The 25,926-nt window shown below is 33.3% G+C and overlaps 1 protein-coding gene across 2 annotated transcripts in view; it reads left to right on the plus strand.

Annotated features, from left to right (window-relative positions):
- The first annotated feature begins 9,743 nt into the window (after positions 1 to 9,743).
- The window catches only part of LOC140054061 (glutamate receptor ionotropic, kainate 2-like), a 67,447-nt gene continuing 51,264 nt past the window's right edge, over positions 9,744 to 25,926 (plus strand). Inside the window, exons 1-2 of one of the 2 annotated variants that reach the window (XM_072098889.1) lie at positions 9,744 to 9,779; positions 20,111 to 20,445. In XM_072098889.1, the coding sequence (XP_071954990.1) occupies positions 20,340 to 20,445 (106 nt within the window). In that variant the 5' untranslated portion in view covers positions 9,744 to 9,779; positions 20,111 to 20,339. Of the gene's footprint in view, positions 9,780 to 19,796; positions 19,965 to 20,110; positions 20,446 to 25,926 lie in introns of those variants that run through there. The other variant, XM_072098888.1, reaches the window with a different exon arrangement.

The following is a 25,926-nucleotide window of genomic DNA, read 5'->3' on the forward strand; positions in this document are numbered from 1 at the left end:
ATAAGATAAAATTAAATAATTTTGAAACATTTGGAAGATCATTAACCTAAATTGAAAAGAGTAGTGGGCCAAGGATTGACCTCTGTGGTACCCCACAGGTAACATGCAAGAGTTGAGAATTGGTTGAGTTTATTGATGTATATTGTTGGCGAAATGATAAGTAGTCTTTTAAAAGTAGTAGTGGAAGACCTCTGACACCATAATTCGATAATTTAGAAATAATAATGTTATGATTTATGGTGTCAAATGCTTTTGACAAATCTAAAAAAATACCGATAGTATGGTGCTTGTTTGCAAGTGATTTAGTTATTTTTTCATATAATAAGTGGGAAAGTGCGAGATCTGTGGAATGTGATTTTCGAAAGCCATATTGATTGTTTTATATAATATTATGTTTTGTGAAAAAAGAAATTAGACGAGCATATATTAGCTTTTCAAATATTATTAAAGCAATCGGTCTATAATTTGAAAATTTATGGGGGTCATCTTTTTTAAAAATAGGCACAACTTTGGCAACTTTTAGCGCATTAGGAAATTTCCCACATTTAAATGAAAGGTTAAAGATGTGACATAAAGTTCTAGAAATAAACGGAGAAATTTGTTTAATAACGTTAGAATGTATTTCATCTACACCAGGACTTATTATTTTTGAGCTCTTCGGATTATATAATCCTTAATTATTCTTTTCTTTATCTAGTATAAAGTTTTAGCATTGTTGGTGAATAAGAGTCACATTCCATTAAAAATTAATTTAGTTTAAAGGAGAAATTTGAGTAGATAGGAGCACAGTAGGTTAATTCGCATTGGAGGTCTCTCTCGCATTCACCCTGTAATTTAAAACTGAATTAATAAAATAATCAAATGCCATTACATATTCAATAATTCATTGTAATTGAAGTATACGTTTACTCTGACGTTAATGACGTTTTTAATTATTGATATTTTCATAAATAAATTGATCGAAAAGCCAAAGGTCAGTGTGTTCATGCCTTTATAATAAAATCATAGCCAAATACGTGCGTCCCGATGTATGCATTACGTCACTGACAGGCCCTACACGCCAATACAATATTTGATTATCTAAAACGTGCCACAATTGACCTTATAAGGAAACTATGAATTAAGTTTAATTTCAACAATACAAACGTTTAGAATCAATTGCTTCCCGTATGACGGCGTAATTAAGCGCAACGCAAATAATTGACTACCGAGCAATGACGCGTGGATCATCCGAACTCTCGCTTGGATTGGTCAACTCACTTCTTGTGTTGCACGTACGCCTACGCGCGCCATTGCGTCTGGTCCATACCAAGAAGTTGGACGTGACGGGAACAAGCTGTACGTTGATTTCTGACGATCCCACAACGACGTGACATGAACGCATGCAAAGATTTGTTTGTGATTTGCGTTGCGCGTACGACGCCATTGCGTGTACGGTTATTTGCTCATTTGAATTGTCGACGTGACATGATGGAAAGTTTTTTTTTTTTAGTTATAGTAGGTCTACGATATCCTTAACGGGTGAAAGGACCTCTTTAAACACCCCTGAACAGATGTTCTTCTCAACCTCGAGGTTTTTAATCAACTGAGTTGTTTTATCAAGATAATCAATATAATGGTTTATCATGGGTGTTGGGCTTCACGTCCCTGCTCTCACATAGCGTTTACTAAATTCTAATTATTCTTTATAATTGCTAACATTCCGCTAAAAGACATTGGTGACAACTCATCACGCAGAGATAATTTAATTTGTCGGAGTTCTCGCGTGTCGCGGACGTGTCACTAAACCATTAGAGGTGTTATTTTCTTTTCTCTCTTATGAAACGCCACATAGGCAAATTTTTGCAAGAGCTGTTTTATCGAAAAGTTAAATATACTTACCGAACAGTTAAGACATTTATTAAAAATCATTACTTACACGAATTAATGCTTGGAACAATGCTTAATAAAATTTAAAAAAGCGTATGCAAAGCGAGTTACTTCGAAGCATAGCAAAAGACAGAAGATATTGAAGTTATTTAAAAGTGTAATTGCGCCCTCTCTTGTGTGTTTATTAAGCCATAACTCATCATCTTTTAATTTGTTTCCTAAACCAAGTTAACCCGATTGAAGAAGTTGAGATTTTAGATCAAGTAAATATAGATTAAAACAACTATCTTTCCCATCAATTACGTCATACCACCAATGGCCGACCTTATGTCGAAGTTGGCCTACATTAATGCTGTAATTATTCAGTAGGGATATGTGACGTGTATGAACCATGAAAAATGACATGATTGCCATTTCGTGGAAGTTATACAAGTAAATACTCTTCAACTACCGTATAATTTACACGGGATACTCGTGTATACTAGTTATTATAAATAGGACCCAGAACAAAGACCCAAAAACAAATACAAAACAAACAGTATAAAACTAAACTAAAAGTGATAATTAGAATTGGTATGTAACTGCACTTATCATAGCATGCGATGATGTCATTTCTGTTTCTGAATTGTAAACAAAATTGTGTATATGCCTCAAACACAACATTAAGATACAAGATATACGGTGTTTATTGTCACTTTTTAGCAATACAGAAGCACAATTCTTTTATTTAGGTTCCTAAGCGGTCTCTGATATCAGGATCAGAGTCTCTTCTTCCCCATTTATTTCATCCTTCCACCAAGTTTTATGGAAATTGTTCTTTGCATCATCTCTTTGGAATGCGTTGCCATTGACATCCGTCAGGCAACTTCCACCAGTGTGTCTTCAAATTTCTTCTCAAAACCCACCGTTTGATTTTTTAATTTTCTAAATTTGTCTGTCAATGTAAAGCGCATTGAGTCTTTCAGCATAATGCACTATATCAAGTACCAGTTAATATTATTATTAATATTAAAGTTAATAAGATATACAGGCGGTAAAAATAGTTGAAACATAATCAGTGACAATTGGCCTACAGTAAAAAGAATTTTTAAATTCATTCGTCTCCGGGCTTTACGTGGACAAAAATATAGAGTATTCAAACGTATGAAAACATCCTTAAATGCTGTCAGATAAAATAATACGTAGTAGGCAGTGATTCAATGTAAATATAAAGTTGAAGAAGACTAGGCCTATATTTTCGAAAAAAAAACAGTGAACAAGACCGGCACCAGACCTCCTCTAGCAACAATGATTCGCCAATACCGGCACCAAACCTCCTCTAACAATGATTCGCCAACACCGGCACCAGACCTCCCCCACAATGATTCGCCAACACCGGCACCAGACCTCCCCCACAATGATTCGCCAACATTGGCACCAGACCTCCCCCACAATGATTCGCCAACACCGGCACCAGACCTCCTCCACAATGATTCGCCAACACCGGCATCAGACCTCCCCCACAATGATTTGCCAACACCGGCACCAGATCTCCTCTAGCAATGATTCGCCAACACCGGCACCAGACCTCCTCTAACAATGATTCCAATGACATCCTATCTTTGTTAATTATCAACAGCTGCACTGTTGATTAACTAAGCAATTATGCTTTTGTTTATCTTTCTAATATGCTCAATAATTAGATGGCCTAAAGTGGTCCCTTGCGTCCACTTCGATTCCATCAATATTCCCCGATAAACTGTTACAAAAATGATATCTTCATCCAACATAATGTTCCCGGTAGAGATTTCAAACGATTGTCATTAAAAGGATTCGTTACAGTATGCGTTACAATTGCTGCTACAGTACATGTGAATATTGCTGGTAATTATCTCAAATACTGCACTACTTTGCACATTTTAACATGTTTTATTCGCAAACAGATTTCATAGAAATCCATTATTATGTAATTAGCGCTAGTAAATTATGGATAAACCAGCTCATAATCATCCACGCATGTGTAAACGAAACGACATTGAGTAATGTAATTTTAATTCTTGTATTTTAGTTCATAAATCATACAAAACATAGATAATATAAGAGAGGCTTGGATAGAGTTTTTTTTAACGACAATTGGTAGTTTGGAGTACATTACATTGTATTTGTTTACATTATTTTTCTATTATTATTATTGACATTCATATGTAACATAAACAAGAATAACAAAAACAAAACAAAAACAGAAAACAAAACAGGCAATTATGGGAGAGGTTGGTGAATGTACACCGCTAAAACAGCCTCTCAACAATACACAATTTAAATAAATTGTTTATAATGCTATTCATAATTTTACAACAAAAAGGTTTCTCATAATCTATATCTGGTACACGAAAGCCATGTGCGAACAATATGCCCACAATAACACAGATAGTTTGTATATTGTGCTTTATTTTGAATTACAATTTATAATTTGTAATATACTGAATAATGTTTACATCATATCAGCCTAATATTATATTAAGTAAACCATCAATTAACAGTCTGATTTGGCATGGAAACTGTTAGACGCGCTTCTCCATGGGTCACATGAGAAATGTAAACTGCCAACCAATCATAGGCCTGCATTTCAAAATCCAATATTCCCAATAGTGATAGCACAAGTTTGAGCCAATATTACATTTCTCGTTTGTCAGACACTTTGACTATAAAGAGTAAAATTAAATTCGGTCATTGGATTAATTTGAATCTCGAAAAGCGTCGATTGTATTTGTTTAACTCTTTTCTATTTACGGTGTAAATAAAGTTCGCGGGTTGGTTTGATTTTCTTTCCACTAAATAAAAGAGCTACTACATTTAGCATACCGAGAGTGAATAAGAATTGAATACATGGGGTGGGGGAGGGGGGGGGGGGGGTGGCGTATGGGGTCTGTGGACTCTGTTTGCAATTAACAATGCTGGTTAGATAACTGTATCTGCTGTACTGACAGTGGAGAGTGGAAGGGGAGAGAGACGGGGAAGAAATTCTTTTTCAGTGATACATAATTTGACGCGCGCGTACAAAAGTCGTGTTATCAACACGCACGCGTCTGTGATGATGTCATTGACGCGTTGTGGCGGCGAGTTATAATAGCATGGAAACAAAATGACATATGAGCGATACAATTGCATCCAAATGGAACGGCTTAGGCACTGGACTAACATATTACGTCAAATGAAAGGAGGCCTAGACACGTGTACCGGCTGATTTGTGCGGTTAAACAGACTGATATTGATATTAAACATGTTATGTTGTTTCAGCTTATTTACGATAGCCTTGGACATAAAGTGTCCTAAATATTTTATTCCATACACTTCCAGAAAAAAAAACATCCTTTGCTGTTTTAGTAATAAATCGGTCTACTTCAACTTCTGTTTCTACTGAACCATGTACCAAGACCATCGCAATTTGCAATGGAATATGATGTAATACGCATGTTCTTTATTAAGTTAATTTGCATATTCACCTGTAATATGTTATTTAAACTGCATCTGTTTTATTCACACACGTGTAATAATGTTATCCAGTACGACTTCAGGTATCTTTTGCATGTCACTAACATCACATTGCTTGCATTGCAATCAAAGCATGTCAAGCTGAATAATGTGAAAGTACTAGTTACAGGTAATGTTTCTATGGTAACTCTAAACCGCTCAAATTATGCGCGCTAACGAATCACGCGATCAACCAGATCCGACATTGTACGTAAATGCTATTAGAGTTAGTTATCAAAAAAGGAGAGACGTTTTGATTGACTTTGACACTTTGATGGTTACCGGGAGGACATTATTTAGTGCTGTGACACCACCTAATCAAATAGATTATGCCAATTTTGATAGGCTTAACCGTTTTTGATAGAACTATGTTAGCGAATAATGTTAATTAATGATATAGTTCAGATATCAAACGGGAATCTTTCTGATGATGTTTAAAGTTTGCTGTTGCATCTGACATATAGACCTACTTCTTAATAACATTCATGTCTTCTAATGTTGAAAGTTCATCATAATTAATAATCATGTCTTCATGATAAACTTTCAAATGTTTAGAATGTTTGAAAAATGTAAATGTCATCGTTATAGGTTTATATAATTAGTATTGTACGAAAATGTTAAATTCAACAAAATGTTTCAAACTTTCCATATTATATTTTTTTAATTTTCAAGACCACTCTTAGTGGATCTTGTTAGTATAATTCTCCTACTACTATAATAATACCACAGGTTTGTAGTAAAAACGGTTTTTATTTCACGTAAATCATTTCAGGTCTCAATCTTTACAAAGTCGATAATCGATATGCTCAGCAGATAAAATGTTAGATTCGCAGAAGTTTTTTTTTTACTTATAGCGAGTCGATGTGAATGGTTAAGTGCGTTGGCGTAATTTTTTTTTTGAAAATTGATTTTTTGGTTTAAAATATAATTTAATTTAAATTATCCGGGCAGCAAATAATCATTGCCGTAAGCTTTAACTCTACATTTAGCCTAATTGATATAATATTTATCGACGTATTTTTGTCCTGGAAATGTCTAATAATTATCCCAGTATCTTGCCGAAATTGCAAAACATAACAAATATATGCCGACACAACCGACATTGTCTTGTTCATCAAATCGTTGATTTAAAAGAAAATATAATTGACAGAAAAACTAACCAGCGCTGACCGTACTAAGTGAGTAACCTAATTATGAATTAGGAAATCTGTAATCATAATGCAATCTTTCCATATTATTTTTCTTTTATTGTACTGTACAAAAACCTGTAATGATTTATTATTATGGTGATTTTTAATTTGTAATTTCATTTTGAATATTTCAAACGAGATCAGTTTAAGAAGTTCACGTTTTTACTGTCAGCTTAGGTGCCACACAAATTACCATCCAAAGAGCATTGGGTATAGATTCGTTAACTGCGCATGCGTAATCTATTTTAAATACGAAATGCTCATTTGGCTGTTATATGTGTTAGAATGGAAAATATATAATTACGGCGGGAACGGAAGGGCAACTTGTCTGACCATAATGTCAATTTATATTACATTCTTTAATTGTGTTCAATTTAAATTCATAGCCGTTTCCTAAGCACAAACATTTCGGGTGTGTTTTGTGGGAGACTTATTATCACCTTCATATTTTGCACTTGGGTCACAACAAACCAGGATTATAAAGAGTCCTAAAAAAGACGGGTGATGGGTTCACGGTAACTGCCTCTTCCTACCAAACTACATTCGACCTAAGACCAAGTCACATCATTGTAACACAGAAAATGCATTATCACAATTTGTACGCGCAATGCACACTCACATTAACCATCAATTTGTACGCGCAACGCACACTCACGTTGATCATCAGTCATAGATATAACCACTCAATCAACATCTTTTGATCTCCTTCAAATGCAAAAATCCTTAAATAATCTTTTAATAGATTTACTTGCTCTGAAAGACACATTTTTTTTTCAATTTTAAAGTAAAATGCCTTTCGCAGTATTGGTAAATGTTTCAAAGTATAATAAATCATGAGGAGGCGATTATACATCTTGCCAATAATTAACTATCTTAAGTCAATTCTTATTTTACATATCACATTTCTTCAACGCCTGATTATTCTAGAATATGTAGGCCTGTCTCTATATAATCAATACATATATTGGAAACATTTTTCTTCAAATTCGATTGAACCCATGCCAATAACATCTTGTTGACACACATTTGCCCTACTATATAAAGCTCTGTCTACACTATCAAACTAGTTTGACAAAAAAGTGTGAAATGCCCAAATATGGTAGTGATATTCTTCAATATGGTGATATGACATCATTATGTCCATATATGGGCATATCACATTTTTGGTCACATACAATTTGATAGTGTAGACAGAGCGTAAGAGAAAAAAACATGAATAGAAGTAATTATATGTGTATGTATATTGTTTTTAGGAATCTCCTCAAGAAGGATCCATTTTTAAATGACATGTTTACAGCCGAAAATGTGATCTAGAAATGCAGATTTTTACATCGGTACAGTTTTAAAAAAGAGATAATATAAACAAAAGTTGATGAGAAAATGAATAAGAAAGCCAATATTATATGTAAGCATAATGTATAAACATCCATCATTTTTAAATCAAACAGCAGATAAGTTAAAAATGGTTAAACGGACGGGCTGATAGATTCTGTCTATATGACGTAGTCTGTGTGTACTTTCTTTGGCACTCGTCACGTTTTGACGGATGGTTTATTTAGTTCCGTCAAATAACTTTAGTTAAAATGTTTCTGTACTGCTTTCCGGCGGCGTTATGATTTACGGTATATACTATACTTGATCGTCACTCAGTCATTTTATTATTTCGCCTGTTCCATTCTCCAGCTTCCTAATGTGAGATCCATTACATTCCGGTAGTACTAGTGCTTGACGTTGTGTAACGCTACTATTCCATTTACTACAGTATCATGCATTGTTTGTTCGTCCTCCTCCCCTATCCCTTTATTCATTTCTTCTCTATATTAATGATAATCATAAGCCCATAGAATTAATTTTATCAGCCTCTTTCATCCTTGTATTTTGTTTCTCGCTTCGTTCTCCTCTCATCATCCTCAAGCCTGTTATATCAAGTAACGTCTTAAAATGTTACACTTATCTATTTTCAATTTTGTCAAACAAGCTATCCAGGAGTTTATTCTTCAAAGTGTGATATTTCGATGTACAAATTCCTCCGTCCACATGAGTCGACGTCGGAAGATATTCAAAGAAAGAACAGTTGCATTTTGTTATCAGTGTGAATACACTGTGTACTAAATATTTCTGTCGAAAATGTCAGTAGGAAGACAAGCGTGTGATTAAATTGCTCACAGTTGTATATTTGGTGTGTTTGTTGTGATTCCTCTTCAGAGATATTATTCGATCTCGCACCTACTGTGCGACACCATGAGCAACGCACGCGACACCATGGGCAACGCATACGCGCCTACTGCGCGACACAATTAGCAACGCATACGAGCCTACTGTGAAGACGTGCGCGCATGGTAAACACATACGCGCCTACTGGGCGACACAATGAGCAACGCATACGCGCCTACTATGACGACGTGCGCATGTGCAGTTTAAACGCTTATTTTAAGTACACGCGTCTCTATTTATTGTGTAATTACTATTTTGTTGGAATAGTTTTCATATCAAAATTATCATCAAGGTTATACAATCACTTTCATTTCCCTTGCGGTAAAATGAATGAATGTTTTGTAAACCAGTCTGTTGATTCAGCAAATAATCTCAGCTAGTAACGTTTTTCGAAATCAGTTTTGAAAGTAGAATTAAGTTAAGAAATGTATTAGATTTAATTCTTCAAGATAACAAATTGAATTCTGAATATTATTTTAGACACTCAAGTTCGGTTAACTAGCTCGGTATCTAGTCATCATAACACATAAATCTAATACAGATAAACATTAGCCTAAATTTCATACATTATTTTGTTAAATCATAACAAAATTATTTCACAAAATACCATTTTTATCTTTAACATTTAGAACTCCAAGAATATTTGACCAACATAATAAATAAATTTACGAGATATACCTGATTTGAGCCGATGAAAACAGCCTAGTGGTGAATCAACGGCATTCAACGTGCCTCCTTCACTAGATAATTTCATATTATGAATAATGCATGCTTACTGCCTGTAAGTCAGCTACAATTTCCAAACACTGACCATATCTCCATAATTTCTCATAAATTTGTAGTAATCGTATCTTCTCTATCAATTTTGATATTGAATTGTTACCTGATAACGTAGACATTTTTTGATGCATATACAAGGAATTATTTTAATACTTTCGTTATATTGCTGTAACACAATGATGAATATCAGCCTGGCTTTCTCGCCAAAGCATGTGGGTAAGTCATATTATAATCTGCTATGTTCATTGGTTTTTTTTAATGTGAAGGGCTGCGACACATGAAACATGTATCGTCAATGGGTGATTCTTGTAATGAAGTTAGGCCTATAAAACACTGACACTGTATTACGGAATCTGCCTGATACTACTGGATGTATAATGCCATATGTGAAGATACAGTACAAATACAGAGAATCGTATGGATAAAACATGGTTATTTCAACTTAATTTCCGTAAAGACATAAGCGCAACGCAAGTAATTCGATCAATCACAAACGATGGATTACTAAAACTTGTCGCGTCGTTGGTCAACACGCTTGAGTTACGCATACGTCCTTACATTGTGTCATCAGGAGCCAAGCTTTAATAGTGCTCAAAACAAATGCGTTTAATTTGCTCATTTTGTAACAAGGTACATAATTAATATTATTGGTTTATGATTACTGTGTAAGTACGCCTGCTGTGGTGTGCGTATAATGACCATATTTGGAAGTATACAATAATCGGCAAAATAACTTAATAAATAGAATTCAAAAACACTAATGTATAATTATATTGTATTGTAATTTTCTATAGACACTAATTATTCGACCTTTAATGTAAATTAATTTCCACAATTGTTATGTAATTACGGTCTAATAATTGTGAATAAGCCCGCAATAGTTTAATGAATCACAATGAACTGAATAGATACGATGTGTATATTGTATATATAATTACTGTTGTGAATAACAATAATTGTCAATTGCTAATAGTTATTATTTAATTCATTAAACATTTTACTAAAGAGAGATTTCCAGAGGCACACCGCAGATGGTAGAAAAAGAAAGGATAATTAACAAAAAAAAACCACAGAATACATTAAACAATCAAGCTAATGAACATACATACACTTTACGCGCGCCGTGGTATTGTGTATTATATATATATAAAGCGCATCAAGTGCAGTTTCCCTTAGTGACGTCACTTGAAATCTATGCCATTTTAAGCCATATCACCAGATCTATAATTGTCGGCAATGTTACAAAGGTTGAACATTTCAACACTTGTAACACATGTATGTCATGGTGTTATAATAACATTAATGGCGTACTATGTATGTTATGTTAATACCTATGTTACTACCTATACCAATAGTAGCACCATTTTAGATTTATCGCAATGGCGGGTGCAAAGAAAACATAAAAAAAAAAATATATTATTTATTCACTCAGTAAATGTATATATGTTTTTATGTTTTATAATAATGTACCACTAAACACAGTAAAACATTTAATACTTTGTCTGAACTGTCACAGTCGACGTTAGAAATAATACATTAGCACGTGGCATTACAAAGACGACTTTTTTATTTTTTGTAATCATTAACACAAACCGTTGTATATATAAATGACTTTTATTTTTATATCACAATGAATCAAAATAAAATGAGTTCTAAGACATTAAGAACACAATAAGAATCGATTAAAACAGTTCGACAAAAGCAATGTCAACATTTAACATCTATTTTCAGCAAACTTTTTCAACGATTCTAAATAAGGAGATTTTTCAAATATAAGTATGTTTATTTGTACAGTATTATTGGCGTATAACTATACATTATCAGTTTTTAGAAATCAAATTAACATATACAGTAAGTGGCACTAAGAAAAAAAACAACAAAGAATAGATAAATTAATACATTATTGGACAGAGATAAGCCAGAATCTAATAATACAATGACAAGAGCTCTATTTGTGTACAGGTGTTATTGAGAACGTAAATTAAAGTGATTCATTTATAGACCGACATAAAAGAAGAAGAAGTTTTCTGTTACGTCATTCATCGGCCGTATTTTGAAAAAGGTTTAAATACTGTTTAATCTCTGTCTACACTATCAAACTTTATGTGACAAAAAATGTGATGTGCCCATATATGGACATGATGTGTCATATCACTATCATATTTTGTCAGACAGACAGAGATTTATTCCTCCTGATGACATAATAAATGTCGAGATATTTTATCCTGACATGATGACGTCATAAGATTGGACCATAGAGGTTTAACATTTGATACCTCTTATGCACATTCGTTGATGATTGAAAGGCGCACCATACCCGTACAGTGTCCTCTGATAGACTATTACCTTTTGCAATAGGATAGAAAATTGAAGACGAATTTTTTAAGCAAATCTCATTTAATTCAAGTTTACGTTATGATTTAGAGAGGGAGCTAATATAATCATTTGGATTATTTGACAAATTCAGTTTTCTTATGCATGATTTTTATTTTGCCTGTTATCAATTATGTTAACTCCGCCTTTTTTAGGAGACATAATTAATTGTTTTTTAAAGTTCTGATGTTGTTTTTTTTCTATTTTGTGGCGTTACCCACTATTTCATTCTCAAATGATCAATCCAATGATTTTACACTTTATCCAAATATTCTCTTGTTATTCTGATTTTTTTCCCAGTCATTTTCTGATGTTGTTTATTTGTTTCTTTTGTTGCTTACCTTCTTGATGTTAATGTTATCAAAGTTTATGTATTAATAAAGAATTGAATTGAATTAAATGGTTCCTGATTGCATGTTTAAATATCATTTAGGATAGCCTGGCCATTTAGATCGTGCTACAATATGATCCCTACATTTTCAATGTGAATAAAAAGCAATAATCACAACAGAAAATGTCTAGATTACATAGTAGTATGCAGATATTTTGGCTAACTTAACCACCTTAACAAGGTTGTGAAAGAATCGAGTATAAGTTGGTAAGAGTGCGAAGAAGTCAAATTATCGATACATACAGATTCAACAGATCAATTAATCTTGATGAATCGGCGCCAAATGATTTATGCCGACCTTTTCAAATGATTTTAACATTTTGTTTTCATACTATTATTGTTACTGTTTTATTGCGGGAACTATATATAATTTATAGCACCAACTTTTAATTGTTAATTTTGAATCTAGGCCATCTTATGTGTTAAAGTAGGTATACAAAGTAAAGGTAAAATGTGTAATATAAATACACAGTTCCATTACAAAAAATAATACTATTAATGTATGCCATTTTATCTTTGGTTTCCTCTAGGAGATGCGCAGCGTAAGGACTTGCGCGTATCGCAATTAATTTGACCAATCACAACGCGATTGAAAATCCGAAATGACGTTTGTGATTGGTCAAATCACTTTACGTCATTGCATTGCGTCGAGTCCGTCCAAGTGTGACCAAGCTTTAGAGGATAACATGCATATATTTCCAACACCTTTCATTTCTCGGATACAAATATTGTGGAAGAGTACGGTTAAATGACAAGACGATTTGTATTATGTATGATTTATTTTAAAGAGTTAAGTAGTCTATCATCATCGAATGTCCAGCGTGTAACATAAATGTTTGACATGGCTTTACACTAAACCTGCAGGTGCTCTGTAACTAGACCCCGTAACCTAATAACCATTCACATCTTTGGCATATTTTTCCCTTAAATGAAATTGTATGTTCACCTTGCCATGTAGAAAAAAAGAAGTTCAAATTCGTTATTAAAATTACGCGTTAAAACTTAATTGACCAATCAAATACGATCATTAATCCACAAGGGACGAGGATAGCAACTTAATTAACCAATCAAATACGCCGTTAAAAAAATAGCCCGCCATCTACTTCGCCACACGCAGTAAAAGTACGCAGAGTAAATTGTTCATCAACCAATCAGGCGCGTCGTTTAAAAAAAACCACGTGACTTACACATAAAACTACCATTAATCTACATTGCTCGCACCACACAGTTGGATATGAGTTAATATTTCAAATGTGATTATGTACTACCAGCCGATAGGTAAACTATAGCCATGAATGCGATGATCAATTTGTATCTCGATGACGGATAATTCAAACGCGCGCGGCGTACTATGTCGCGTCAACTGAGCTAGCTACGCGTGAATTTAGGATAACTTTTCTAATTATAATTTCTATTATTGGATCATTTATCTTATTAAAAAGGTATAGTTTAAAACTGAAAACACGGTAAGAATTTTAACCTAAGTTATAGTTTATAGTAAATCTCCATGTATTTTATAAGAAATAATTTTATTTAAATTAGGTAGCAGATCAATTCCGTATTAGGGCCATACATGGTTTGTAAATGAGTAATTTATGTTCCATTTAATCAAGATAACTTTGTGTGCAATAAGTAACGTTTTATGTCTAAGCTGCACCCAACACAAATTGGATACAATTTTCTAGTGAGAACCAGCACTTGGCACTGACAATGAACAACTCGTTAGAAATATTAATACCGAAAACATTTTGTTGTATCAAGAAACAGTGAAATTAATGTCACTCTTCCCTGGTTGTATTAACTTATCATTTTTGTTATCGTGTCTACAGAACGCAATCCATCATAATTACCGTATTCTACCAGTAATGTGTATCTACGCATGCGCATTCTACTACTATTTGAAGTAATTATGCACTTATATTATTGGAAATTAATAACACTTTTTCTATATTAGCTTTATAATAATGCTGCATATACCTAATTACTTTGAATTTAGCATTTAAAAATACTAAAAGCTACATATTATTTCGATAAAGTTTCAACTTACGAAGTATATTGTGTAAAATACTTATATAACCTTATAATATCTATGCAATTTGTAATTACATTTTTTATTAGGTTTTGTACAGTACAGTATTTTTTATTATTTCTTTTTATGGACAAATATAGAACACCGGTAGCAGTAAATCATGTATTTCATATTTACAACATTTTTTTGTGTTCATAATGACAAAGCTTTGTTTATAAACTGTTCTTGTTTATGATCATAATTGCAACGTTAATCTTTTAATTCTCAAATAATAATAGTTTTGTTTATAAAACTGTTTTCCTGATCATATCGGCATTTACCAGCAGCAGCAGGATAAAATGATATATAATATTTATATATTCAACAGCTGCATCGTGAATAATTCTGGATTGTTATGGAGGTTATTATTATTATTATTATTATGATTCTAGTGCGTACATTTCTCGTCGTCGTTTTCGAGGCAATTTTATATTTCGATGATATTTGCAAATCAAGCACCAAAAGTACTGTCATGCTGTTCTTGTTTGCCAAGGTTCGTTTCCAGGTCATAACCAAGGACAATTTTATCAAGACAGCTTTGTTGAAAGTTATTAGGAAAATACGATTTCTAAAATTTAGTAAGTATTGCAGACCAGTATTAGGCCTACTGTAGTTGTATAACTAACTCAAAATAACCAAAAGGTGTAAACTTTTTTAATACGATATGTGTCAAAATACTCGACAAGGATACATCAGCATCTTGATGCGCTACGCGATACTATATCAATTTGACGCGCTACGCGATACTACATCATTTTGACGCGCTACGCGATACTCTATCAATTTGACGCGCTACGCGATACTCTATCGATTTGACGTGATACTACATCATTTTGACGCGCTACGCGATACTCTATCATTTTGACGCGATACTACATCATTTTGACGCGATACTATATCATTTTGACGCGGTACTATATATCGATTTAAGCGCCGCACGTCGTGCCACTTATTCTTCAAGTTTTTAAATTTCTATTCTTTAGATAGGTTACACTTTTTGAAAAAGTGTGTAAAAATAATCTTGTTTCTGTTTTTCTACATCAAGTATATTATTATTGATATTGTGGCCATATTTAAGTCGTCTTTGAAGATTACAATTAAAAATAATAATGTATTATTAATGATTTTTAAAATTTGTCTGGCGCCCTCTTAACATGATATATTTCTTAAAACGTACTTTCAAAATAAACCCTTACCCCATTTCAAAAATATAAATAAATACATTAAAAACTTTGCTGAAATGTTAATGATTCTTGTATACACTTTAATTTAATACTTTTTTCATCTTATTTACTATAAACTTTGTAAGCCAATATTGGTCCAATTTTGATTTCAGTGAATGTCAATCTATCTCATTAGCAGACGACATTATAATGGGCGGGAAAGGTGTCTTACGTCTATGATGCATCGTAAGTGACCTTTGTAAATCTTGGTGACATGTGATATAACATTAATGTGGCAATCCAATTTATTCTGTGATTGGTTTTGAGTAGATCGATCCGATTTCACAGATCAATATTATAAATAATGATTATTTTAATCTTTAACGTGATTATATATTTCCATATAAAGAAATAATTTGTAATATGAGGTATATTGATGGATTTGTATCGCACACTTATGTGTGTTGTCATTACACATTTAATTTGCATTTCAGACATTTATTCTCAGGTAAGTTGGTTTATGGGTACGGTAATTATCGGTAATTTGTATAGTGGGTTGATCACCTAATAACTAAGGCTACACGCGACCTAAATATCGTAGAATTTGTATAGTCTGGGTTGATCATCACCAAATAACTGAGCCTAAATACAACCTAAATAGCGTCGAATTAATTACAGGAGCATACGTTACACTACTATGTAATAAATAACACTAGCCTTGGCCTTATTATCATCGCCCACCACTCTTTACAAAAGGTTTACTCGATCGCACGCGCGTTCAATCTAATGACCACACGTTTATGTACCGGAGTTACGCAACCAGTGTCCCAGTTATTACCGTGTCTATTATCGGCTATGAACGCGCTGGTAATCGATCAGACTTTGTGGTCAAGAGGAATGTTTGTATTTCGACAAACGATTATTACCGTCCAACTATACTGAATAATGTTATGACAAGCATTGATACGTGTGGATGCCATTCATAGAGGCTTTTAAAATACCTTCGTATTAACATTGTATATAAAAAAAAATCGGAAACATTCGCTTGACTTATTGTTTATCCACCAATAGTTTATGGTTATTAAAACTGGGGCAATAGCTTACGTGTTATTCTGACTGGACATACTTATAACAATAAAAACCAGGCAAGTGATATCAATCTTCCCAGATGATAAAAACGTTAATTAGCGATTTTACGTGGTTGGTTCAGAGATGATTTGGATTTCCACTTTGTCATTTAAGGTTTGAAAATTTCAATACTCTGTCCGAGATGATTACTGTGTTATTTCTTATTTTTACTTAAATGGCTAAGATACAAAGGTACGTGCGCGCACCACTCACGTACTTAAAAAACCCAATTATTACATTTTTTCTCTATTTTGAAGAATATTGTACAAAATAATTTAGTTTAGTAGATCTATAATACTGTAAGGCCTATTTATTATGGAAAGATGTGACGAAATGTTTTTTTATTCTTGAGGAAGTGTCGTTGGGAGAGAGATTACCAAATTCTGAATAGGATCATGAGACATCTTACATCTTTACATTCAATACCCCTTTAACCATCATTAAAATAACATTGATTATTATTGAAAAATGCGCATAAATTGTATAGGATGAACCGAAAGCAATTCTACTCAACTTGATTTAATTAAACTAGGCATTCATTTTAATCTGAATATGATAGCAAAATAAATTTAAAGCGACCCATTCATTTCGATATTGACACATGCGCACATTATAGTGCGTTACAACCACCAGAGTCACACTTATTCAAAATAAGAATGTTTATGAAATGCATCCACCGCGCTTTCGTCGTGGCAACGTGACTGCGCGTAATTCAATCGCGCGCTTGTTGATAGCCAATTGCAGTCGTCAAAACTCTACCGCGTAGAGTAATGAGGTCCTTGCAAATTCACTCCGCCTCTTTAATCCGTTGAAGCGTTCCATATTTTGCAGCAACTTTGGATCGGAATAAGCGATATTTTTATGACGTAACTTGATCAGAATGTTCTATTAAAAAGGAATATAACATATCGGTCGTGCTGGCTGTATTTTTTTCCAATTCTGTCAATTTGTTATAAGCTTTCTACTGAACATAAACTCCGAAACACCAATGCACTTGATGGAACATTATTTCCCTCTCCTGGCCTCATCCTCTCCGTAACTTTAGTTTAGGCCTATGTTTTAGTATTTCTATTTTCAGATATTTTTGAATTATTAAATTGTGTTTATTGATTTTAATATCATCACAGCAGGTAAAATGTCAGAATATTCAATAAAATTCAAAATGAATTCTACTCTTTGATAATCCAGTTGTCACAGAAAAATATTAAAATGTAATTATCATAATATTTATTTTAATGAAAACTGTACTGTGTTTTGTCGCATCAATTTAACACTATGGACGATGGCCGGCTTTTAAGCTAATGAAATTGCTGAGTTTTCGTGTACTTTGATCATCACTAATGTAATGTTTGTATTAAACTAGAATCAACTTTTATTTATCCCACACGGGGCAATCATGACAAGGTATGCATTACATCGTTAAAAAGTACAACAAACAACGATCACTGTCATTATAAACTGGCAACAGGTACAAATGGATTTCTTTGACGATTGGTTTTGTTTCAAACAGATACCTGTACATTATGTCGAGAATAGCTACGCGTCACGTATCGTATAAAAAAACGTTGTAATAATGTATGTATTTCTATTTAATGATGTTACTACTGTATTGCAGCAAAACAACAGATGTTTGTACATAATATTTCCATTTCTGTCTCTCTATTCTGAATACGTTAGGATACCCAAAGGTCTCTGTGAATCTGAGGACCGATAAAAACATGAATAGCGCCATCATCAGTAATTTGCTATTGAGTTTTTAAAGTTCATTTGATTGTAATATAACTTGAAACAAAATTTCATCAAATAATTTTATATAATCTGGCCAAAAAATTTTAATAATTAATTTAGTTTAATTTAGATGACAAACTGATAGCAAGAAGAAACGCGCGACACACAAAGTTGTACGTGCGCGTAGCCCATAAGTAGATTTAATTTAACGTATAAACGCGCCTGTAATATATGATGCGTATATTCGTGGCGTGGAGTTTGTGAATAAAACATTCTTTTTTTTTACAATTATCAATCAATATTTATTGTATAAAAACAAACATTCAAATGCGTTATGATGTTATGAAAGGTCTCTATGCCTAGTCCTACTTTCTAAACAAAATTACGTCCGCTCGTCAGAAGTGTACCGCGCGCGTGCGGCGGCACACGTTTATTGTCCATGTGTCTTACGTTCGCTTACCGCGTTCCGTGGATAATAATTATATCTCCTAAGTCGTTATTTCTTCGTTTTATTACTGTGAATGTTCTATGAATCTTGATATGACACGTTTTTGTGATGAGACCGACACTCTTGTAACTGTTCATTATGTAACATTCGAATGGTAAACCGATATTCTTTATCTAACTGAATGATTTCAGAGGAGCATCATTAACAAAACAATATGCCATTGTAACTCTTTTTAGTTTAAGAACGCCATGTACCACCAAAGCAACATTGGCCATGAATCTTTTGTTAAATAGCATGAACAATAGTACTAGCATTGTTTGATTTATTCAGCATTATATCGCGAAATCAAATTTACGAATGGGAAAAACAAATCTTAAATGCATAGCCTAATTTACAATATTCATCAATCTGTTTGTAAGTGTGTCGTCTTCGTTCTCTAACCCTCTAGGGTTAAGTTGCTACAGACATTAAGGATCACTTGAGTTTTTCAATGCTAACTATTATACTGTTTATTGAGATACAGTTTAAGATATTTACCAATGTCTCGAGGAAACATGTATAGATATTTACTTTGTCTTATTGTAGTACAATATTCTCAATGATTGACCTTGTCAATTTAAGTCATTGTTCCGACTGAAATAAATGCTAAAGACGGATGATAATAGCATTAGATGGCTATATTTATCTCCATGGAAACGACGCAAAACCGAATATTAAGTACTATTATTTGAAAGCGAGTATGTTGTGTTTAATGAAGTAACGACGTATTGCGATTTCCGTCAAAATAATGTGTGTGTGTTACTACTAGCGATAGTTTTTGTGAATTTACATATCTGTACTTAATTAAAATATTGTTAGATGACATCATGCGTTACGCGTGTCACGTGATATAACTTGTAATGTTATTGTTTCAAGTAGTGTGATAGCATTCATTGCACGCACACACAATCACCATGGATTCATTTCGCGACTCTAGCCTCGCTTTAAAACTAAACCTACAAGGAAGAAGTGAAGACACATAAAATGTCGACAATTAATATTAATATTTTTGATGATATTCGTTTGGGAGGGTCAAATAAAGGCTGATGCGGGCTAATAAAAAGTAAGATATTATTAAGCGTTATATATTTGTGTTATGGAGTAAAAATCGACGGATTAGGAATCACCTAGGGCTGTTGGCTGCTCATCACACAGGGATGCTAGATTGTGGTTCCGCTTATTGACTCTTCTCTCGTATTATTTTCTCAGGTAGAACGCAGTAGTGAGGATGACTATCAGTTGAGGTATTCATATTGGATCAGGTATCATAGAAAAAACCTTTCGCCTATCACTGGCCATTGGAAACTGATTACACCGTGGACGATTTTCTCTTTCCACGAACTGAGATTAATGTAACGGAGTGAAATAAGTTGTCGGCAGCAGCCTCTTTGTAAAGCCTGCTGCGGTGCGTCGTTTTTGTGTTGACACTTTCTCATTCATGGACTTGTATCAAACCAAGATGGATATTAATTTTGTATCAAGAATTTTAGTGTTCCTTGAATTGTTATCCGTTTTTAAAGGAAATGGGGAAGTTATCAAAATAGGTGAGTTGTTGAGCACAATTTTCTTTTTTAGTCAGTTGCATCATGTCACGACAGTGTGCGTTCAATTGCTGATGTTTCCATAACATGTTTTACACGTGCGCCAACTTGCACGCTTCAATGACGAGGCAAACAATGTTATATAATACTGACGTAATTTATGCTGAAAATTATCGTTACGGAAATCGTAAGGCCTATAAGTTATAGTAAATATAAAATTGCATACCTCCTCCTTGTTATTCTTCTTGTTACTATGTAGACCATCATATTTTGGTTGTTGTTTTGTTGTGCCTATAAATATAATACAATTAATATAAATTGTTCATGTATATTTCAACGGTCGATTAACTGTGATGCTGATGTCAATCACTTGTACCATAGTTATTACCATTTACATAATAACATATATTTGTGGCCTATTATGAAGGTAACATATTGCACACATAGGCGACAGAATTAGATACGTACGTCCTTGCGTGTATGCATATACTATATTAATATGCATGGAGACAAGAACATGCAGCAGACTACTGTTGAATATCATGCATTATGTAATATTGTGATAAAAGCCAATTATAATTGTATTAGGATTTCGTTTAGGAAAGATCCGATAATGACAATACATAATATGGCGAGGAAATAATGCGAGTGGGCAGAATCATGGTTAAAACCAGGGAATATTTTTCATCTTCTTCCCAATTCAAGAGAAATGTAACTGTCCGGTTTGTTCGGACAAAATCGGAGCTACGCGTACATTATTGATTCGCATACGGAATCACCTTGTGCTATCCTTTAGCACTATACCAATCATAACGATAAGGTTTGATGCAAAACCTCTAAAAGTTGAGGGTTATGTGGAAGCTGGAACGTTATTTCAAAACGTAACCTAAAGTTGCTAGACTCCTCTTGATATCAATGATTGCAATCATTCTTAACTGAAATAGCACGCGTTTGTTTTATTTGATAAAAAAACAATGTATCAAGAACGCACGCGTATTTAAAAACCTATCAGCGTTTGGACACGCGTTAAAGTGTGTATATCTTGATGATCCATAACTCATTGATATACTGTGATAAAATTATTGTAAAAATAGACCTTATATAAATTCTTACACTGTGGAAAGCGTTAACTTGATATAGTCTGTCATTTTTACAGATGTATAACATGTTAATATCATCAGTATGTAACGAATATTATGATGACTATAAGTATTAATTGATGCATTCATGCGATTTAGTAGAGCACGTGGCTACTAATTTACAAGCATTGAATCTTGCTACCTGTACTAGTTGTATGTTACGTCAATGTATGTACATATTGTCAAAATATACGACCACAATATTATCCGTGTAATAATAATATAGCACTATTCCCTTGGTAGTAATAGTATCGCAAAGTAGACGCGCATGTATTTATTACGCGTTTGACGCGCGTGTGCAAACACAGCTATCCACGCTACTAAGTGACCAGTGCATATGGTTACTAGTCACTTGTGAACTATTACTGGTAATATATACTGTATAACAATACAGCATTTCATTGAATTGAATACATACATACTATATTACAGTGGGTTTAATTAAATATTAATTAGTTAATTGTCTACGTTATTATAATGATAAGTATTTGTAATTACGACGACTAGGCCTATTGTTGTATTATAAAACAATATGAAGCAGAAAGTCTGCTACGTAATTAACTCCTTGCCTAAGAAAAATTAAATATGTGCTTAAAGCGTTTTCGGAAATAAAATACTTTTCTTTAACTTCCACGTGTTCTTTCTAAAAGATATACCTTAAAATCTACTTACTAGTGTTGTATTTTTAAGTATATTACCAGGATCATATGTGGTATTATAAGTAAATTCTATCCTGACTTAAGTATCTAAAACTGCTCGTGTTACTACAACTAACGTGTTATTTTTCTCAAAATAATGACATATCAAGGCATTTGATTGTAACTGTATCTTGTGATGTAACATGCAGAGGAAATATTTGAAAGAAATCTTCTTTGTTATGTAACCGATACAAATGAGAATACAGATTTAATAAGTACAGTACATGTTAATAAGCAGAAAAAAACATTGAGTGATACGCTAATTACCATAATTTTAATACAATTGACTAATGGATTTTGTTGTATAATGCATTTATTCATTCATTTATTTACACAAAGCAAAATTCAAAATATGTTGACAAAATATGAATCTATTTTTTATTTTATTTTATATATTTAGGCAAATTGCCAAGGATAACCATAAGCAAATTCAATCACTATCCTTCTTAAAGGTGGCAATCCGTTCACGAGACAAACATATACACACAATGCTCTACATAAACAAAGTCTTTATTACAAGTCTTTGGGAGTGGAGTTGTAAATTGTCATTAGAAAAAATCCTGACATATGACAGGACTTGAACCCAGGACCCTTGGATTGGCAGCCAAGCATCATAACGACCAGGCCACAACTCCACTCCCCATTGGATTGGCAGCCAAGTAGTTAATAGTTAATGCCTTGTATCTGGAGAAACTCAAATAAGCTTTAAGACAGGTTCCACCAGGAAAGAAGTTGTTATAATATAATAATAATAATATATATAATATAATAATACAGTTTGGATCAATGTTCATCGACAGAGACAAACAGGGTAACAGACGGTACATACACAACGCAAGAGACCAAGTATGGGACGAAGACAAGACAAACAAACAAATAAATAAGGGTAAAAGAGGTGTTTGAAATAGGTCAAAATTTGGGTGAAATATTAGGTTTGTTTGTATTTAGATATTAGGTATTTTTTGTATTTTGGTTTAAATGTGATGAAACTATGATCAAATAAAGACTTGTTAAGGGAGTTCCATAGTAAGGGGCCTGTGTGGATGATTGAATTTCGGGAAGAGTTTCGATTTAGGTTAGATTGAACGTACTTGTTTGAATTTCGGGTATTATATTTGTGAAGCTCGTTATTAAAAAAAAAAAATCTTTTATGCATTTAGTTGTAACTGACACATTTTGGCGCCAATGTTACGTTAATTTTGGAGCCAATACAAATCTTTGTTTGACGCGTACAAGATGTCGGGGTGTACTATTTTGTTTGCAGTGGGTGACTTGGTGAGTAGTAGAGGAAGGGTGAATGATACGCTTGTTCATATCAAGTTCTATCATATTAGGCAAACGCATATACAACTACGCGCGTTGTTTTTGATGTATCGCGTATTGTGATTGGCTGTTTCTTTTCGATATGTTTTTGACCTATAACATAGTCTGATGCTGCAGGCACATGTCTGTTAGGAAGGTGTATGCATTTCAAACGTATTTGTTATTATATGTACATTATCATAATAATTTGTATGCCGTTAACTTGACCTAGTATTATGATAGCGACGATCACAGTTTCCTTATTCGTCGTCATAAAAGGTTTCTTCAATTATGTATCGACTCGTCTACTGGCGCCCTTCTCCGAGTGTTGTCGGAGTCGGGTACTCATTTTAATTATTGATCACAGAAAAAAACTTTCTTCTAAATTGATCTCTTTTTATTTTCTATCTAAATCTAAAATTTTGGGTATTTTTTAGAATATTTGCAACAGTAACATACCTCGCTATTATTAATATATTGTAATGTTCCACAAAATGTCATGTCAAGCCGCATTTTGTAATTAAAATAAATATTATATGATAACAGAAAGAAGCATGTAGTCACGTAACGATGCTGCAACGTATGTAATACAAGTTGGTTGAATGTGGTCAATATTGATGTTATTATTGCTTTTGTACCCATTCATCGTTAGTGAAACACATACCATTATCAGAGTATGTACGCGCACGCGCACGAAAAATATCTTCTGATTGGCATCTTTTATTTTGGATCCACTGATCAGGTAAAATGTAATTCACCTTTGCTTCACTGTATGACGTATTATACTATACAACATATCTTTTTGAAACACAGAAGATGCTCCATTATCATAGTGTGTACGCGCGCGTAACTTTTATCACGAAAGACATCTTCTATTTTTACACACATTGTTAAATTCAACATTATAAACTGAAAATCAAACTTATTGCGAGATAATATAAATATAAATAATTATGATAGTTGAGATACGTCATTCACATCTTAATGTACGGTTACCGTCCTAAAGCGTATTCCCTTCCCTCCTCTCTGAATTAGATATTGTGAAGGTTGAAGTTCCCATTTTTATTATACCCAGACTACTTTTTGGCGTCTTCATCTCAAGTTATTATTATCTAATAATTATGGTGTTACACAGAATTATGCCAAATTAGACGGATTATTGTTGGAATTCGACATAATAGTTGTTTATCAATGTCCCCTTGATACAATGAAGACGAAGACGACGTTCATTCACCCGTCAGCAGGATTGTGTTACGAATGTATCGATTGTCATTTAAGCCAAAGTATCTTCGATTTCCCCCACAAAATCAAGTTCAAGGTATTCACAACTCGATAAGCTAATGGAATCATTTTAGCTAATGTTCCAGGTATATTACACCTCATGACAATTGATGTCATTGGTCATTATTCGAGATATATTACACCTCATGACAATAATATGTCATTGGTCACTATTCTTTTGTAGAAAATGTGAAAGAGGATATTGCAGATATTCCCCTTACTGGTATCTCTAAAGAATTTGACCACTAGATTACGTCACGAAATGTAATTGTGTACGATAGTTCTTTACAGCATAGATAATATAATAAATACGGACATCAATGTATTGTGTTCATTGCCGGTTAATGTTGGTGTTAGAAGGCATTCACAAACACAAATCTTTGCTTTTAGATATAGTTGTTAATAATTGTATTTAGATTATGAGGCTTAGGTCGATTTAGTCACATGCGTTGTAGTTCATCTCAAAAGTACACTTTAGATTAACAAAAATTAGTGATGGTGCTAGCTGCATTGCGGACACAACCAAAACTCCTACTACTACAACCACCAACACCACCACCACAACCAGTACCAACACAACCAGTACCAACACCACTACCACTACCACCACCACCACCACCACCACAACCAGTACCAACACAACCAGTACCAACACCACTACCACCACCACCACAACCAGTACCAACACCACTACCACCACCACCACAACCAGTACCAACACCACCAACAACATTGACATTATCTTATCATGGAATAATGGTCTGATGTTGCCTACCAATTTACGCACCACCAACATCAGTAACACTAATACCATTTTTTTTTCTCTTTTGTGGCGTTAACCACTATTTATTCATTTCATTTCATCAACAAATTAATACAATTATTTCTAATAATAATAATAACTATTCATTGTTATTCTTACTTTTGTTTGGTTTATATATATATTATATATATATATATATTTTTTTTTTATTTTATCAACGTTACTGTTCTTGGAATCAGAGCATTATTTCTTTTCTGTTATCCACCTTTTTTCATAATTTTCTAGTATTTTTTTTGTTCTA

Source organism: Antedon mediterranea, chromosome 7 (assembly GCF_964355755.1).
Source record: "Antedon mediterranea chromosome 7, ecAntMedi1.1, whole genome shotgun sequence".
NCBI lineage: Eukaryota > Metazoa > Echinodermata > Crinoidea > Comatulida > Antedonidae > Antedon > Antedon mediterranea.